The 17,604-nt window shown below is 44.3% G+C and overlaps 3 protein-coding genes across 5 annotated transcripts in view; 1 reads left to right on the top strand and 2 right to left on the bottom strand.

Annotated features, from left to right (window-relative positions):
* LOC120427824 (protein ROP) overlaps positions 1 to 17,604 on the bottom strand; it is a 57,115-nt gene that overhangs the window by 6,517 nt on the left and 32,994 nt on the right. For all 3 annotated transcript variants that reach the window (XM_039592746.2, XM_039592747.2, XM_039592750.2), the window contains exons 2-4: positions 12,158 to 12,319; positions 10,657 to 10,812; positions 10,109 to 10,212 (exon numbers count right to left, since the gene is read on the bottom strand). In XM_039592746.2, coding sequence (XP_039448680.1) covers positions 10,109 to 10,212; positions 10,657 to 10,812; positions 12,158 to 12,319 — 422 coding nt within the window. The remainder of the gene's footprint in view (positions 1 to 10,108; positions 10,213 to 10,656; positions 10,813 to 12,157; positions 12,320 to 17,604) is intronic.
* Positions 2,481 to 17,604, top strand: part of LOC128092589 (uncharacterized) — a 101,859-nt gene continuing 86,735 nt past the window's right edge. The window contains exon 1 of the mRNA XM_052706788.1: positions 2,481 to 3,198. Coding sequence (XP_052562748.1) covers positions 2,746 to 3,198 — 453 coding nt within the window. The 5' untranslated portion in view covers positions 2,481 to 2,745. The remainder of the gene's footprint in view (positions 3,199 to 17,604) is intronic.
* On the bottom strand, positions 3,388 to 10,102 carry LOC128092590 (craniofacial development protein 2-like). Its single transcript, XM_052706792.1, has 2 exons — positions 5,711 to 10,102; positions 3,388 to 5,650 (listed from the first exon to the last, which is right to left on the bottom strand). The coding sequence occupies exon 1, from the start codon at positions 7,037 to 7,039 to the stop codon at positions 6,173 to 6,175; it is 867 nt and encodes a 288-aa protein (XP_052562752.1). The 5' UTR covers positions 7,040 to 10,102; the 3' UTR covers positions 3,388 to 5,650; positions 5,711 to 6,172.

The raw sequence follows: 17,604 nt of genomic DNA, 5'->3' as shown, positions 1-17,604 counted from the left end.
CAACCCAAAATTCCCACCCACAACTCCTCTTCTTCTTGTGCGCTCTTCCCAGCGCTCTTCGTTACGCTCTTCTTCGCGCTCTTCTTCACGCTCTTCTTCACGCTCTTCTTAGCACTCTTCTTCACGCTCCTCCTCCTCTCACCCTCGCTACTCACTCTCGCCCGCTACAGCATCCTCCACGTGCGCCGCTCCGCGGCTGCCTCCGCATTAGCGTGGTTCACGTTTCTATGAAAAAGACAAAAGTTGTTATTTTGTCTTGCATCAACCGGAATTTCGTTTTTTTATGTCCCCAGAAGCACTCCTGAAAATTTGAGCCCATTTGGTAAGGTCTAGGAGCTCCAGTTTTAATTTGAAATTTATATGGGATTTTGATTTATTTTGCATGGGAAACTATCTTTTTTACATTGTATTAGGATTTTTTTTATAAATCGATGAAATGACTTGATTCTTATAGTAGGAGATAGGTTTTGAACTGGGGAACAACTTTGTAGAACATACCAACATGCTAGGAAGTGACCCTTTAAAGATACAGATACTTTTAGATGGTGGCTTTTGAAGGGGCCAGCCACCATCTAAAAGTATCTGTATCTTTAAAGGGTCAAGACCAAGCAAGTTGGTATGTTCTACAAAGTTGTTCCCCAGTTCAAAACCTATCTCCTACTATAAGAATCAAGTCATTTCATCGATTTATAAAAAAAAATCCTAATACAATGTAAAAAAAGATAGTTTCCCATGGAAAATAAATCAAAATCCCATATAAATTTCAAATTAAAACTGGAGCTCCTAGACCTTACCAAATGGGCTCAAATTTTCAGGAGTGCTTCTGGGGACATAAAAGAACGAAATTCCGGTTGATGCAAGACAAAATAACAACTTTTGTCTTTTTCATAGAAACGTGAACCACGCTACTCCGCATCCTCTTCCGCATTCTTCGCCGGCGACCACCAGGTTTCCGTGGTCCCCGATCGTGCCGCGCTGCCACACGCCGACTTCGGCAGCTTTCGCTGTCTCTGGCCGTTTTGACCGGTCCGTACGGGCCAGCCCAAATCGTTCCCCGAACCATCCGCCTCCAAATTACAGGTGTCGACCCGATGTCGGACCATTGTCGGGTTTCCGCAAGCGGCCCGATATCCAAACCGACTGGGATGAGTTCGCCCTCGTTAAAAACACCCTGTGGAATGGCGTTGTGATTTTCGATTCCACGGATTAAAGATCTTGCAGCTTACCCCGTTAGTGCTGGGGGTGTTTCCTCCTCCGGTCCGCAGTCCCGTTATTTTGCGCGCCGTCCAATCCGGTGTTGTTGGCTGCCGGTTTCGTTGCCCCGCGGGCTTGGCTGCGGATCGTAGACGCCGAGTTGTTCCGCGACAGCCGCTAGTCACACACGCGGTTTTTTTCGTTTGAAGGTTAAGAACTTTTCCTGCCGGCCGTCACGGGACGACCCGTCCGCCGGACCAGGGGAGAGAGCAATGGCCGAGCCGTGGTTGTGCACGATGCCTCGACCCCCGAGCTGCTTAGATTTTTCCTTTTTCTCTCTCTCCCTCTATTCACAAGCGACGCGCTTGGCGGGCAGCTTGACAGCGCGAGCAAGAGCAAAGTGGTGAGTTTCTTTTGCACGTTTGGACGCACTTCGACGTTTGAACCAAAACAATGATTGCTTGGAGCGCGCTCGTCTTTGCTTGGATTTAATTTGACTCAAATTTGGATACAAAAATTCTAAATACAACACGGTAATTGGGAGGTTCAGCGCCCACCAGCAGACGAACGAAAACGGCCTACGACTCATCAATTTCGCTACCTCCCGAAACATGGCCATACGTAGTGCGCCGCCGAGCGATAAGGCCTTGCGCATATGATGCTTGGTATATAACATTAATTTAGGGTAGGACGCACGGACTAAGTCCGGTGCAGTAGTACCTTCTTCCAGCACAGTCTCCTCTACAAGAAAACCTGGAGATCACCGAACGACACGGAGACGCAAATCGGCCATGTTCTCATCGATGGTCGGCACTTCTTGGACATAATCTACGTCAGAACCTACCGTGGCGCGGACATCGACTCGGACCACTACCTGGTGGTGGCAAAGCTGCGCCAACGCCTGTCTGAGGTCAACAAGATCCGGTACCGTCGCCCGCAGCAGTATAATCTGGAGCGGCTCAAGGATCCAGAGGTCGCTACCCAGTACGCGCGGGAACTCGAAGCTGCGTTGCCTGACGAGGGTCAGCTCGCCGAAGCCCCTCTGGAGGCCTGCTAGAGCCATATGGAAGCAGCCATCAACGCAGCGGCATCGAGCGCCATCGGGTACGTGGACTGAGTTCGACAGAACGGCTGGTTCGACGAGGAATGTCAGGCGATTTGGGACGAGAAGAAAGCAGTGCGGGACAAGTGGCTGCTGCACAACAACCGTGGGAACAAGGAGTCGTACAAACAGTTGCGAAGATAGCAAACCCATCTCTTTCGGGACAAGAAGTGCCGCCTGGAAGAGTTGGAGTGCCAGGACATGGAACAACTGTATCGCTCCAACGAAACGCGTAAGTTCTACAAGAAACTTAGCCAATCCCGGAATGGCTTCATGCTGCGAGCCGAAATGTGCCGGGGTAACGACGGAGGCATCTTGACGGACGAGCGTGAGGTGATCAAAAGGTGGAAGCAGCACTTCGACGAGTACCTGAACGGCCCAGAGGCGGAGTACCAGGGCGACGGGGGAAATGACGTCAGCGGTATGGTGGACGGCGAGGATGAGCCACGATGAGGGAAGTTAAGGATGCCATCAAGAAGCTGAAGAACAACAAAGCAGCGGGTAAGGATGGAATTGGTGCTGAACTCATCAAGATGGGCCCGAACAAGCTGGTGGCCTGTCTACAACGGCTGATAGTCAAGGACTGGGACACAGAACAGCTACCGGAAGAGTGGAAAGAGGGAGTAATATGCCCGCTCTACAAGAAGAGGGACAAGTTGGAATTTGAAAACTATCGAGCCATCACTATTCTCAACGCGGCCTACAAAGTGCTGTCTCAGATCATCTTCTGTCGTCTGTCGGAGCGAGCAAAGGATTTCGTTGGGACGTACCAAGCCGGTTTCGTGGAGGGGAAATCGACGACGGACCAAATCTCTTTGTTACGCCAAATCCTCCAAAAGTGTCGCGAATACCAGATCCCGACGCACCACCTGTTCATCGATTTCAAAGCCGCGTACGACTCGGTCGATCGCGAAGAGCTATGGAAGATCATGTACGAGAACGGCTTTCCCGGTTGGAGGTTGGATTGAAGGTGAATGTGGCGAAGACGAAGTATCTGCTGGCAGGAGGAATCGAGTCCCTTAGGGCTCGCATAGGACCGAGCGTGACGATCGACGGCGACGAGTTCGAGGTCTTGGAGGAGTTTGTGTACCTCGGATCGTTGGTAACGTTGGACAACAACTGCAGCAGAGTAATTCGGAGGCGCATCATCACCGGTAGTCGTGCCTACTATGGACTCCACAAGACCCTACGGTCTGGTCATCTTCCCCGGCGTACAAAGTGCACCATGTACGAAACGCTGATAAGACCCGTCGTCCTCTACGGGCACGAGACGTGTTCGTCACCCTCTAATTGCAGCAGAAGTTGATTATTGTGGCCATCTTCTCGAGCGTCCATCCAAGTAGGCCTTGTTTTTATCCTTCGACGTCGTTTTGGCAGCAATTTCACGCACACGCTGGCGTGTTTCTTCTTCTCGGAGCTCGCTCTTGATTTCCTCCAGTCGTTGATTTTTTTGCCGCTGCTGCTGCTGCTGCTGCTACGATGTTGTCGGTTCGAACGATGACGATGGAATGAAAATCGTTGGCAAAAATGCTGCCTTCACGACTCCACGGCAAAACAAAACAGCCAATCAGAGAGCGGAAAGATTTTTTGCGTGGGTCAAAGCACGCGCATGCTTGTTCAAGGCCATCTGCGATCGTTTGACGTTTGACACTTGCAAGCGAAAATAGTTAATATTTGTAACTTTTTTTTAATGAAAATTTTGGGGGAAGATTTAAATTAAATTAAACGCCAAGCGTCAAAAGCTTTAAAAATGCACAAAAAGCAGTGCATGAATCATTTGAAACAATAACTCTTTCGTGAATTTTTCGTTGGCGCTGAAAAGCGCAATTTTGTTAAATTTCACGCACACGCTGGCGTGTTTCTTCTTCTCGGAGCTCGCTCTTGATTTCCTCCAGTCGTTTATTTTTTTCCGCTGCTGCTACGATGTTGTCGGTTCGAACGATGACGATGGAATGAAAATCGTTGGCAAAAATGCTGCCTTCACGACTTCCCATCCCCATCAGTGCATCAAAAAGCGAATGACGTAGGAATGGGATAACCGGCGCAAAGGGGCGGGGCATCCGTCACCATTCTAAGCCAATATAACCCCGCTCGGTCAACCCTGGGAAATCATTCTATCGTTGGACGCCGAGGAGTAAACAACAACCTGGACCTGGAAGCAGATGGCCTGGAGGCCCAGAAGCAGTTGGCCGAAAAGCAGCTAGCCCGGAGCTAGGAGCAGACCAAGCGGAGGAAGGCCAGCCAGAATAATTAAGAGCCACCGGAATATTCTGGCCACAAGACCCGGAGTGGCCAGATTCCTCAGGGGTGTTCCGATGGAAGGCCATACTAGACTGGACAACATGGGTATCAAACTTCTTGGATTTTGATACTGGTGATGAAAATGGCCAATTTGACAGTATTGGCTACAACCTGGAGTGATCGGTGCCCTCAGGGAGGTTGTCCCGGGTGGACATTTAACGAACTAAACGATTTTGGGCAATATTGGTATCAAATTGCATGGTTTTTGATATTGGTAATGAAAATGGCAATTTAGAAAAAGTTGGCCAAAAGCTGCAGTGGCCGGTGCCCTAAAGGAAAGTTTTCCCGGGAAGACATCTATTGAACCAACGAGTTTTGGCAATATGGGTATCACAACTCATGGTTTACAATACTGGCTATTTCGAAAAAGGTGGCAACAATCTGGAGAGGCCGCTACCTCACGATTGTTCCGATTGGGGGACAAACATCGAATTATAGAGATATCATGGTTTTTTAATACGGAGCTTAAAGAGAAATTAAACGAAATTATAAATCCAATAATGTTTTGATTTTATCTGACGCATAATTCAACAAAATTGCTTAATTTATAAGCTTTTCTGCTAAGTTCTTTGTCATACTGGTCATGTGTAACATAACCACCTGCACCTTTTTTATTGTATTTAAGGCTTCTCCACTAGCTTCTGCTCAAGTTAGGCCAATATCCGAGTCCAAACTGTACCGATTCATACGGTACGCCACCGGTCACTTCCGAATACCCCAGGACGGTTCCGGATGAAGGTTTCGACGCGCGACAGCAGTGTAACACGATGGTCACGTTTCCGGCCTCAATCAGGATAGTCTTGGAGGAGTTGGACGTTGATTCGGGAAGGGTGGTCGACGTTTTCCGGTTGGAAAGTAAAGTGCCTGAACGGGGAGTTCCCGATCCTGGAAGCGCATCCGGAACATGGAGTTGATGAGGCCCTCGGAACGGAATTCGATTTTGAGCACGTAATCCTACTTCGGGAATGACACAGATTTTTTTTGGCTCCCTGTCCAGATTCATTCGGCTGAAGCTGCACCGTCGCGAGGTGAGTGTTTGTGGGCGGGAAGTTGCTGAAAGAGATGGAAAGTAAGTGAAGTTGGCTAGCCACTGCACACATTCTCAATACTCACCGGTGTTGTAAACCGCTTGTACCGAGTGCAACATCTGCGCTGACCACCTCCGTTTATGTAGCTTTTCGTCGTCCTCCTCTTCGTCGGATCCTTCTCCTCACCGTGAAAGTAAAACTTGTCCAAAAACCGGAAGATGATCTTCTTCAACGCAATCTCGTTGTTCACGCCACGCTTCGGCAGCGCCATCTCCTCGATGATCTCGTCCCAGTCCTCGCGGGAATTGACCTTCAATCTCCAATCCCGGGCCACCACCACCGAATACAACCGGTGCGAATCCACATTCCTACCTCTCATCTTACAAAAACAAACAAAATCAATCACAAACCCCCCAAAACACCCAAGCTTCCTTCTTACGCATTACGGCCGTGGAACAGCTGCAGTTCCTGCAGGAAGCTGGCCTTGTCCTTTTCGGCACTCCAACTCTTCCAGGCGGCGCTTCTTGTCCCGAAAGAGATGGGTTTGCTATCTTCGCAACTGTTTGTACGACTCCTTGTTCCCACGGTTGTTGTGCAGCAGCAACTTGTCCCGCGCTGCTTTCTTCTCGTCCCAAATCGCCTGACATTCCTCGTCGAACCAGCCGTTCTGTCGAACTCGGTCCACGTACCCGATGGCGCTCGATGCCGCTGCGTTGATGGCTGCTTCCATATAGCTCCAGCAGGCCTCCAGAGGGGCTTCGGCGAGCTGACCCTCGTCAGGCAACGCAGCTTCGAGTTCCCGCGCGTACTGGGTAGCGACCTCTGGATCCTTGAGCCGCTCCAGATTATACTGCTGCGGGCGACGGTACCGGATCTTGTTGACCTCAGACAGGCGTTGGCGCAGCTTTGCCGCCATCAGGTAGTGGTCCGAGTCGATGTCCGCACCACGGTAGGTTCTGACGTCGATTATGTCCAAGAAGTGCCGACCATCGATGAGAACATGGTCGATTTGCGTCTCCGTGTCGTTCGGTGATCTCCAGGTGTACTTGTAGAGGAGGCTGTGCTGGAAGAAGATTCTACGTATGGCCATGTTTCGGGAGGTAGCGAAATCGATGAGTCGTAGGCCGTTCTCGTTCGTCTGCTGGTGGGCGCTGAACCTCCCAATTACCGGTCTAAACTCCTCCTCCTGGCCGACTTGAACGTTTAAATCGCCGATGACAATCTTGACGTCGTGTTTTGGACACTTCCTGTACTCGCGGTCAAGAAGCTCGTAGAAAGCGTCCTTGTCATCGGCGTCGCTACCCATGTGCGGGCTGTGCACGTTTATAATGCTTAGATTGAAGAATCGGCCCTTGATTCTCAACCGGCACATTCTGTCGTTGACTGGCCACCACCCAATCACGCGCTTCGTCATTTCGCCCAGCACGATAAAAGCTGTCCCCAGCTCGTGTGTATCGTGTGTTTGGCGCACGTGCGCAACGCTCACTTGCTTTAACTTTAATTTTATTTTAAATTGAAAACTTTATTTTGTCGCACTACGATTTCACTCCGGCTCACTGTGCGCCTTCGAAATCTCTTCCACACTTCCAAGCCACACCACACGCGGACCGTTCGCGACGACGACGATACGATCACACAATACTACCGCGATGCGAAGGACCGAAGACGACGACGAGCTTCTTGTTGCTGAGGATCACTTTATTGTTCACTTGTTTGGCCAGATCTAATTCGCAATATCGACTAATTTTTTCGCGCGAAATATTGGCGATTTTGCGATCGCTGGACGCGGATTTTGTTTTGCACCACTTCATATCACTACAGGTTCCAACACCTGCTGACGGGAACCGGAAAACAACGGATTTGCGAGTAAATTCAACGGACCGGCCGGAGCATAACACCGCGTTAGTGCGCAGGTACACTAACTATAACTATTCTGAAGCTATTCAGTATTTTAGCTAAGATGTGTGTTGTATTGTATTACTTGAATCGTCAAGTAGGACTTTTTTATTGATCTAATAATTGTAAAATGTGAAAAAATGTACGTAATAATTGTAATTATCTAGCAAATATATGCAAAAGATAGTAAAAACTACACCCAAAGATAAAGAACGAGGGGATAGTCCTCACGAAAATGGTCCTCTCGCGTGTTCATTCGTTCATTGGAACAGTTCATCCTATTGAGTGGCTTATATGGACAGATGACCGCCACTTAGTCACCGAACCATGGTGGCCCATACGGCAAAGGCACGGTTCAATAAGCCGAAGGTCTTGGGTTCGAGTCTCGGTACCGGTACTTTTTTTTATAGATGAACTTTTTTTGAAGATGAACCCATGAGTAAAGTACTCTCGGTAATTTCGGGATTTATCTTCTCCGTCCGCACACAGTACCATTTTACTACCGAATCGAGCTCTTTATCCTCTCGTATGCCGATGCCCAGTTCTGGGTGGGTGTGGGTGTGTGCAACCAACCAAACGGGACCACGCGGCCACTTGTTACAAATTGAGTTGTTTCCATGTATTTTTAGATTTTAACATTCTATACTTGCAAATAACTCGCATAGGCATTTGGAAGGTGTTAGCTCTGCCGAGCTTTGGTGACACATTTCTACGCTGGCTAGCCGAGCGCGAGGTACCTCAGCTTTTATCGACAAGCCCCGCCCTGAAGAACGTTTGCACCAATCGGATTCAAACGTTATTTAGAACTTCCGAACCCTTGTCGAATGGACAAGGACCCAGCGCGTATATAGTAGTAACAGTATTTCTAATTCCAGTCATAGCTCACCAAGCCGTGATGGCATAGTGGTTAGCATTTTTGCTTACCAATCCAAAGGACGGAGGATCGAACCCCGACTCGAGCGACTTTGATTTTTCGTTCATGTTTAGATGTTTCAAGATTATTATTTCCTATACTTTCTCGTTGGGAGCAGGTGGGAATCGAACCCAGGACCATTCGCTTACAAAGTGAACACCGTAACCAGTCAGCCACGGCCGCTCCTAGCTATGCCGATGCCCAGTTCTGGGCGCAACAAAAAATAATAACATACGACCTTTTCAAAAACCGCACGTAAACAATATTGACAGCGCCTCTGGCTCTGGTCTTTCAGGAAACTGCAGGCGTGTCAGATCCCTGGACTCGTCGCGTCCCGGCGGAAAACGCCGGCAATATTGCCTTACCTGCGGCTCAAGCAGGCATATAAGTGGGGATTTCCAAAAGGAAGGTTGAGGCCTCAGCTGAAGGCCAAAAGGCTGGGATTTCCAAAAGGAAGGTGCTTTTGAAAGTGACATCGAACAGCAAAAAGACGAAAAAGAGCGACGGTACTGTACCGATGGATGAGGAGGAGGAGAACTCTTCATCGCACGAGGTGCAGCTTTTGAAAACAACAAATACGCTGGACTCTCTGACGAAGACCAGGTAGCGGAAGCAAAGGAGAATGAAGTGAAACAGCGAAAGGAGAAACTGCCTCCTTTTTATGTGCGGCAACCATCAGCAACGATCGACTTTCGAGCGGGGCAGGTTGAACTCATTATGTCTGGGAAAGTCCAAGACAATATTCGTCTGTGTCAGGATGGATTTAAGGTGCTGGTGCAATCTAGGCAGCACTATCAACTGGCCAAGGATTACTTGGCCAACCTCCTATGGCCGAATGGTTACGGGTTTCGCCTCATAAGCGGAAAGTCATGGGTTCTTCTCATGGTGGCAGCCTTAGATTTAAGTTCAGAGGTAGCAGCAACCGCATGAGTATAAAACGGTTGCTTCACGTGCTCTTCAAGCATGTGATCGATCTTTGGATATTCCTTTGCGCCTCTTCCCAAAACACTTTCCTCGTATCTTCGCATGTGAATAATGCCCAGCCGATCGGTATTGCACTGCAGTCCAGTCGCATTGTCCAGATCATTGCAAAAGGGAACACCGCAAAAGTAGCACCGCAAAAAGACAATTGTCTTTACAAGACCCCGCGCGGCCAATAATAGCTGCTGGGAAGAGCTTGAAAAATGACTCGAAAAAATTGTCACCTAGCGATATATAGCGCACAAGGCACAAGGTAAGGAGTTTACAGCATCTGGATGGAACAGCACTTTTCCTCTCAATAGGAACTGTGTTATAGATCTGGAAATGCTCAATAACAGTAAAAATGGGTAACACGATACAATAGTCCTTGTAATCAGGATTTAATGTCTTAATACTCAAACAGAAAAAAGGATTACTTGACCGAAAACGAGGTAGAGTACTTTACCCATGATGTAGTCATGGATAAGCCGTTCAAAATCATCGTCAGAGGTCTGTACGAATGTCAGTGGGGGAATTAGCTGCCGAGCTAAAAGTTTTGAAACTGGATGTGTTGGCGTGCACAAAATGAGCCGACGCAACATATACATCAAGTTTCATGACCAGCTCTACCTGCTGCATTCGACTAAGGGTTTAGAGCGAACAATTTATTTTTATTTATTGTTGTTACACTTTAAGAAACACGTAAGAACATACCTGGGATTCATAGGGAAGAAATGCAATGTTAATTTCTTTTAACGTCTTAATTTTTCGCGATACAACTGATTTACAAATATCATTAAAAAGTTCTTCGGGACACACTAAAATTTGATAAAACTAAATGAGATTATAGTTTTTATGACATATGAAAAAAAAAATTCTACGCGAAGGCGTTACTTTTAGCCTTTTATTGATTTCTCTGAAACCAAAATATAAAAAAATGGAATTTTAATAGCGATTTGTAGATTGGCAATACAAGTCGAATAGGTTGAAAATGTTGCTTTGTTTCAAAGAAATCGATTAATTTATAAGGCCAGTATGCTCTTCAAAAGAAAGGGGGTCAAGAAACAGCTTCACGAACGGCAGAACAAAAGAAAGAGAACGTTTTATTAGGGCTTTCCTTTACCCTCTCTGGCTTGCTTTCGCTACCGATGCTGCCCATTTGAAATTTTTCTTGACCGGTACCTTCCGATGTGCGTACCTTACAATAAGCGTAACACCTGAGCGCAGAAACACATTTTGCTGTATTACAATATGCGGCATACCTTCAGTGAAATAAACATGTGCTGCTTTATATGTAGGCTTGGCAGGATTTTCAAAATCTCTCATTAATAATCTTATAGAATCTTCGGAAGGTGTTATCAAATATACGGCTTCAATTGCGGGTAGGGGCTCTCTTTTTTTATTTATATCTTCTACCACTGCAATAACATAGATTGAAAACGTTTAAATATATACAGAAGTTCCATTGGAAAAGAACCTAAACCGGAGAAAATTTCTCCGATCAGGCACACAATTTTTCTAGAGGTTCAAAATTAGATCCGTATTTTTTTTGTTTGACCATTAGGGTCGCATTAATGGCCACTTTCGTAATTTTGGCCAAAAACACATTTTTCAAAAAAGCATAACTCCACACAATTTCAACCGATTTTAGTTGTTGTTCACGCGTTGTATCAGAATATTTGTTTCCAATCCTTTTAGGACCACCACGCGATCCACACTTTTTGTGTTATCTGTTTTCTCGTTCTACCGCGTAGATAAGATCAGTGCGCTGTACTCCGCGACTGATAGTAGCCGAAGATGAGCCGATCGACAGTTCAACTTGAGCTGCTCGTACCGGTCCCTAGCTGTGCTAGGAAGGGTAGAACAATCAGTCTGCAATAAATCGCGATCGTGAGCACTTTGTTTAATTTAAGTCAAATAAAGTGTGCTTTTTGATCCTCTACCGCGAGTGTTTGTATTTGATTAAAGTCCGCCGATCAGTACCACAAGACGTTTAATTATGTACGTAACAGTTGTTGAAACAAATGTAAGGCGATAACCCAGTCAAATCAATCCGAATTCTGAAACGGAATCTAATTAGAATCGTACACAAATTCCGTTTAAAACGCAACAACCGGTTCGAACACGGAACCGGTTGTTGCGTTTGAAACGGAATTTGTATACGATTCTAATTAGATTCCGTTTCAGAATTCGGATTCAGTTAACTGGGAAGTTGGTCTTCCTAGGAAAAATAGTCTGAAGACCAAAAATATAGTCCAACATTTGAAAAGGTTGAATGAAACATTAAAATGCCGTTTTAACGGGGTATGGACCAAAGAGCCTATGTCTGAAAATATTTTTATCGGACAATTTTACGTAACGTACTCAAAAATGTTTGTGTTCATTAACAGGATTCCGAAACACGATTTTTTAAAAATAAAAACTGGAATTTTTGGGGCGCATGACAAAATGCAAAATGACAAAAACGGCAAAAAAACAACTTTTTTCACATAAACTGCGATAACGTTAAAGTTTTAGCGAGAACAACTAAAATTGGTTGAAATGGCATGGAGTTATGTTTTTTTTTTTGAAAAATGTGGTTTTTGCTAAAAATGACTAAAAAGGCAATTTTTGAGACCACTCTAGTGAGGTGTAGTTCACCCTATTTTTTTGACCAAGGAACCTTCAGACAAATTTTGAGGCCTATCGAAGAACTTTGTTTCGGCTTAGGATCTTTTTAAATGAAATTTCTGTATATTTATATTCATGCAATGCCATACTTACATGTTACTCCTTCAGCACTAATTTCATGCATTTTTGTACAAGCCGAAACCATGCGCATAGCTAATTTGTCTACTATCAGGATTCTCCATTCTGTTCCAGGTTGACCATTTGCTTTCGTTTTGCTTGGGGTCCCTTTGTAGCGAACTACTTCGTTCATTATTTCTGTGTTTAAAATAAGATATATGGTATTATAAGAATTACCAGCATTACATAAGGAGCTATAGATAAATTTGTTTTCGTTTTGTTTTACGGAGCAAGGTGGGGGACGCGGTCTCAATTCAATCCAAGTACGGTCTCTTGTGGATGAAAGGGTAGTGACCGAACTAGTGTTTGGTGTGACGGCGGTGTGGATCGGTTACACAAAACTGACATGGTTTATGCGCCTACCACACGGGAGAAGTTTGGAACTCTTGATGCCTAGCAAGCCAACCGAGTAAAACAGGGCTGCCCCCTGAATCCCACCCTGTTCATAATATTTCTACACCATGCGCGCGCGCTCATGGGCACATAGCATAGCATTTTATAAGAAAAATGTTGATGGCAATTTTTATTACATCAAACTACTTATAATATTTCATGAAATTCTTGATCTTGATCTTGACCATTCAAGGCCAATACGAACCTTGAATAATCAACTTTCTTTTTGGCTCTGCGGTGGTTAAAGGTTTGTGAATATCCATTCAAATACAACGAATATTGCTACAGACTTTTTTATGTATTCTCAAAACGAATACTTTTTTCTTATAGACATGATAAAAAATAATGCAATAGAAGTTTTGTTATTTTTTATGATTCAAAAACATAGTGTGCGATTTGCATGTGTGTGTGTGTGTGGTCCAATCCAATACCCGCTAACCGGTAGCGAAATTATGGGAAAGTATAATTTGTATCAGACTGTGTATATGCCGAATGCTGATACAGCTTATCTCAGTCCCGGGTATTAGGTGGTGACAGCCCTCGCGCTGCTTCCAACGACCCATTTCAGAATGACAGAGCTCCTTGCGGTCCAATTCCGAGGTCGCTGGGCTTTGTTCGGCCCCGCCTAAACATAGAAGCAAGCATCTGAAGGAAACTTGATCTATATTTAGACTTCCAATCCCCTCAGGCAAATCAGGGATCAGCGCGTATTTAATATGAGAAGTTAGCATGTTTCAACACTACGGATCAATTCACTGCAAGAGTGTGAACCTTCTGATGGCCGACTGCTTAGCGCCCCAGACCACCAATCCAAAGGTGTGAGTTCGAATCTCACCTGATTCATTTTAGTTTTTATTCATATTCAAATTCCTGATTCCAAATTTCAAAGGTACCGACCGGGATTTGATCCCTGAACCTTCTGCTTGGGAGACAGAAGCCGTAACCATTAAGCCACGGAGCCGGTTGAATGAGACGTGGTTCTCTATATGGCTTTTTGCGAGATGAGAGCAGAGGACAACAATCATCTCAACGTTTCCACTTTACCCGGGCTAACGACCGGCAGTTCCAGTTCACGATGATTTCCCTTCATATGATAAAAACCACTTATGATTTTGTCATTCCTTTGTGGAACACCAATCAGTGAGGTACTCCTGGATATTAGCTCCTGAAAAGTGCTTAAAAAGTGCAAAAATGCCTCACGGCAAGAAAAAGAGGCGGTCCTCACCAGCAGGATCAGCAGATTTGAAGAAGCTTAAGAATGCCGAAGCGCTACCTGCAAAGCCAGGCAGTTTGAGCAAGGACGCTCAAAATTCGTCTGGAAACCAGTTCGCTACCCTCCCTGTGGACGTAAGCGAGAAGGAAGAATTTGAACGACGGGAAAAGTTGCCACCCATTTTTGTGAAAACATCGTCATCGGATTCGGTGCGAAAGTGGCTGACCGGGTTTATCAAATCTGGTGCTTTACGAGCTTCCATCCGCTTGTGTGCTGATGGACTCAAAATTCTGCTACCTAGGAGAAAGGATTACAACTACGTTCGGGATTTCTTGAACAACACAAAGATTGAATACTACAGCCATGACGATACAGGTAAACGACCCATGAAACAGGTCCTCCGAGGTCTGTACGACATGGATGTGAGTGTGCTGAAAGAAGAGCTCAAAACTCTGAAGTTGAACGTGATCGAAGTCTTCAAGATGACGAGACACAACAAGGACATCAAGTATCGTGATCAACTGTACCTGGTTCATCTCGAGAAAGGATCTACAACGCCGTCTGAGCTGAAAACAGTTCGGGCAATTTTCAACATCATCGTGACTTGGGAACGTTATCGTCCAGTGCACCGTGATGTGACACAGTGTTCGAACTGCTTGCAATTTGAGCATGGTGGAAGGAACTGTTTCATCAAGAGTCGTTGTGCAATCTGCGGAGGTAAGCACAAAACTCAAGCTTGCGAAACAATCAACGAGAACATCGAAGCGAAATGCTTCAATTGCGGCGGCGACCATTCTACCAAGAATCGGAGCTGCCCAAAACGTGCTGAGTTTGTAAAAATTCGGCAGCAAGCGACGACGAGGCACCAACCAAATCATCGCAAAACACCACCAGCATACACGGACGTGGATTTTTCTGCTTTGGCGTCGCCAGTAACAGGATCTGTTCGAGTGGTTCCAAATCTGCAGCCATTGCCGTTGAATCAGCGGATAAAAGTTGCATAGAATACAACACCTCCAGGCTTCAGTCAGCAACCGAGGGAAAACCAACCAGCATCAACGGATGAAGGCAGTAGTAACCTGTTTTCACCACAAGAACTTTTGAACATTTTCATCGAGATGACAACAACACTGTGTGGTTGCAAAACTCGCCAAGAACAAGTAAGAACGCTTGGAGCATTCTTCTTAAAATACAGTTCGTAGTTTACTCGTTCTAGTGATTTTGAATATTTCAATGAATTTATTTTTTTAGTAAATGTATTCGCAAATGTATTCGATTCAATGCAATAATGTTAAACAATTTGAAGTAAATAAAATAAATGTGATCAGTTAATAATAAAACGAAAAATACAACAAAGATGAAGAGCATTAGGCCATACCACTTAACATGTAAAAGAAATGTAATTATTATAAGAAAGTTCAATAAAGACATATTTAATTAAAAAAAATAAATCGTTCTAAAAATTGATCGGGATTGCCGATAGATGTCAAATTTGATTCAGATGCTCACTCATGGTCTGTACTATGAATGAATAATCAGGATAAAAATTGGGGAGGTTGTATTTGCAATAAAAAAGTTCTTGTGTCTTGATTTAATTTTTTTGAAAATATTTTTTTTAAAAAGATTGGAAAATTTTACAAATGTTTCATAATTTAACATTGTACATCGGACCATTAGTTGCTGAGATATCGACATTAGAAAATGGTGGGTTGTTTGGGTGAGGCTTAGAAAACATAAATTTTCTTGTTTTTAAACCTTTGCATGGCAATATCTCAGCAACTAAGGGTGTCATATCAACAAAGTCCGAAGAAGCAAAATGTAGAGAATTTTTTCAGCTCTTCAAAAATATTTTTTCAGAGGTGGGCAAACATGGGCACTATTAAAAAACAATAACTGCGACTATTTTGAAAAAAGTTACATAAAAATGGCTATAACTTGAAAACGGTGCACTTTATCAAAACTTCACAAAAGAACTTTTTTATTGCAAATTCAATTTTACATCGAAAAATGAAATTGAAAAATTTTTGCGACCATTATTTCGATTTTTTGAAAAAAAAATTGTATTGATTCAAAAAAGCATAACTCAGTCAATGATTTTTTGCCCATTCTGGATTATTTTTTTTTTCAGTGTAGTCCATATCTATACCTACAACTTTGCCGAAGACACCAAATCGATCAAAAAATTCCTTCAAAAGATACAGATTTTTGAATTTTCACATATCATTTTTGTATGGACAGCTGCCAAATTTATATGGAAAATTATATGGCCAAACTAATGATGCAAAATGGCTTCTTTGGGCATACCGAAGGCACCAAAAAAGTTTCAGCCGGATTAAAAAATACAGAAAAAATCGAATGACCGAAATCTCAGAGAATTCCTCACCTTTCTTTAGTAAGAAAGGCAAAAATGTTACTTGGGCAACTAGGTAGTGGTCCGAGTCAATATTCGCACCGCGAAAGGTGCGCACGTGCTTTACCCAAGCCGAAATTGTTTTACCAAGTTGAATTTAGAATCTGATGTAAATTTCAAAAGCATTACGGTTTGTATTGGCAACGCATTCTTACGGTTGTGTATTGAATCTATTTTAGATCAGTACAAACCAAAAGCGTGCAATTCAAAGCATTAGCATTAGCATTTGGAGGACGCCCCACCACCGGAAGGCTCCACAACGCTTATCCCACTGTTTGGTCTGGTTGTGTTAGACCCTCATCCGGAACAATAATCCAACACGGGAGCACGCAGAAAAATGTTTTGTAGAATCAGCCTGTACGAGGTTTGAATCAACAAAATTTTTGTTGAATATAATCAACGCCGATTTTGCGTTGAAACAAAACTTGATTTTCTCAATTCCACAAAAGTCTTTTGTTGTTTTGAAAAAGCTGCTTTGACGTTTAGCGTTGATTCAACAAAAATAATGATTTTCAAATCAACAAAACGTTTTGTTGATTCAAATATGCCTTATTTTTATGCGTGAGATACCATGTCTTCATCTTTTGATGAGTGTGTAATACAGCCCAGGGCATAAGGGGGTCCACGCCGGGTCCAAGCTATCCTCGGGGAAATGAAGGAATGTTAGTAAACACCTATCTAAAGTGCGCAGGGACCCCTACGTCACTTTAGTGGTATAGATGTTTGTAGGGAGGTTTTGGACTCAATGTTAGTAGAAAGGTAAGACCCTAGGATATACCTGGAGAGGTATACCAAAAGCGTGCAATTCAAAGAGTTTAAAATCAATACAAGTTGAAGCTTACGAGAAATACATCAAAATCTAAATCCAACGGGGATGTCGAAACGGGAAATGTATTTCGCAATTCGCAATTTTCAGTGTAAGAACGGGCCTTGACCGATCTTATGCACTAGGTTCCCGACGAACACGCACTGCCCTTACACCTACATCTCACCCTTGCTCTGAGTCAGTACGAGCAACATGCTAGAACACGCTTTGAGTGTTCGTGCCAGGCATGCACACCTTCTTTTCCGGTTACGCATTTTAACTCGACCGGGGGTGGTACATTACGTAGGGTTTGATGTGAGTATAAGCGCCTAACCATCTATAGTGTGCCTATCAACTTTCATTAAAGCAAAAACTGTTTTATTTTTTGTTTGAATTCAAAAACTTGTTGTTATTCTACTGTGAATTGTTTTCTCCTGAAATCTTTGCTAGTGTTGTGTCGTGTTTATATGTTGCTATTTCTTTTGTCGCGGTGTTTTGTTACAATTTTTGGTCCTAAGCATGTTATAAAAGTTTACCAAAAGTACAATAGTAATATTTGTGTTAATCCTTTAACCATTCCATAAATTGAGTATGGGCTCAAA

The sequence above is a fragment of the Culex pipiens genome, chromosome 1, assembly GCF_016801865.2.
Source record: "Culex pipiens pallens isolate TS chromosome 1, TS_CPP_V2, whole genome shotgun sequence".
Classification (NCBI taxonomy): Eukaryota; Metazoa; Arthropoda; class Insecta; order Diptera; family Culicidae; genus Culex; species Culex pipiens.
This window is presented reverse-complemented; position numbering and strand designations above follow the sequence as displayed.

What these genes read in the sequence shown, in the direction of transcription:
- LOC128092590 (XM_052706792.1), bottom strand. Translation starts at nt 7,039, where the DNA reads ATGACGAAGCGCGTGATTGGGTGGTGGCCAGTCAACGACAGAATGTGC.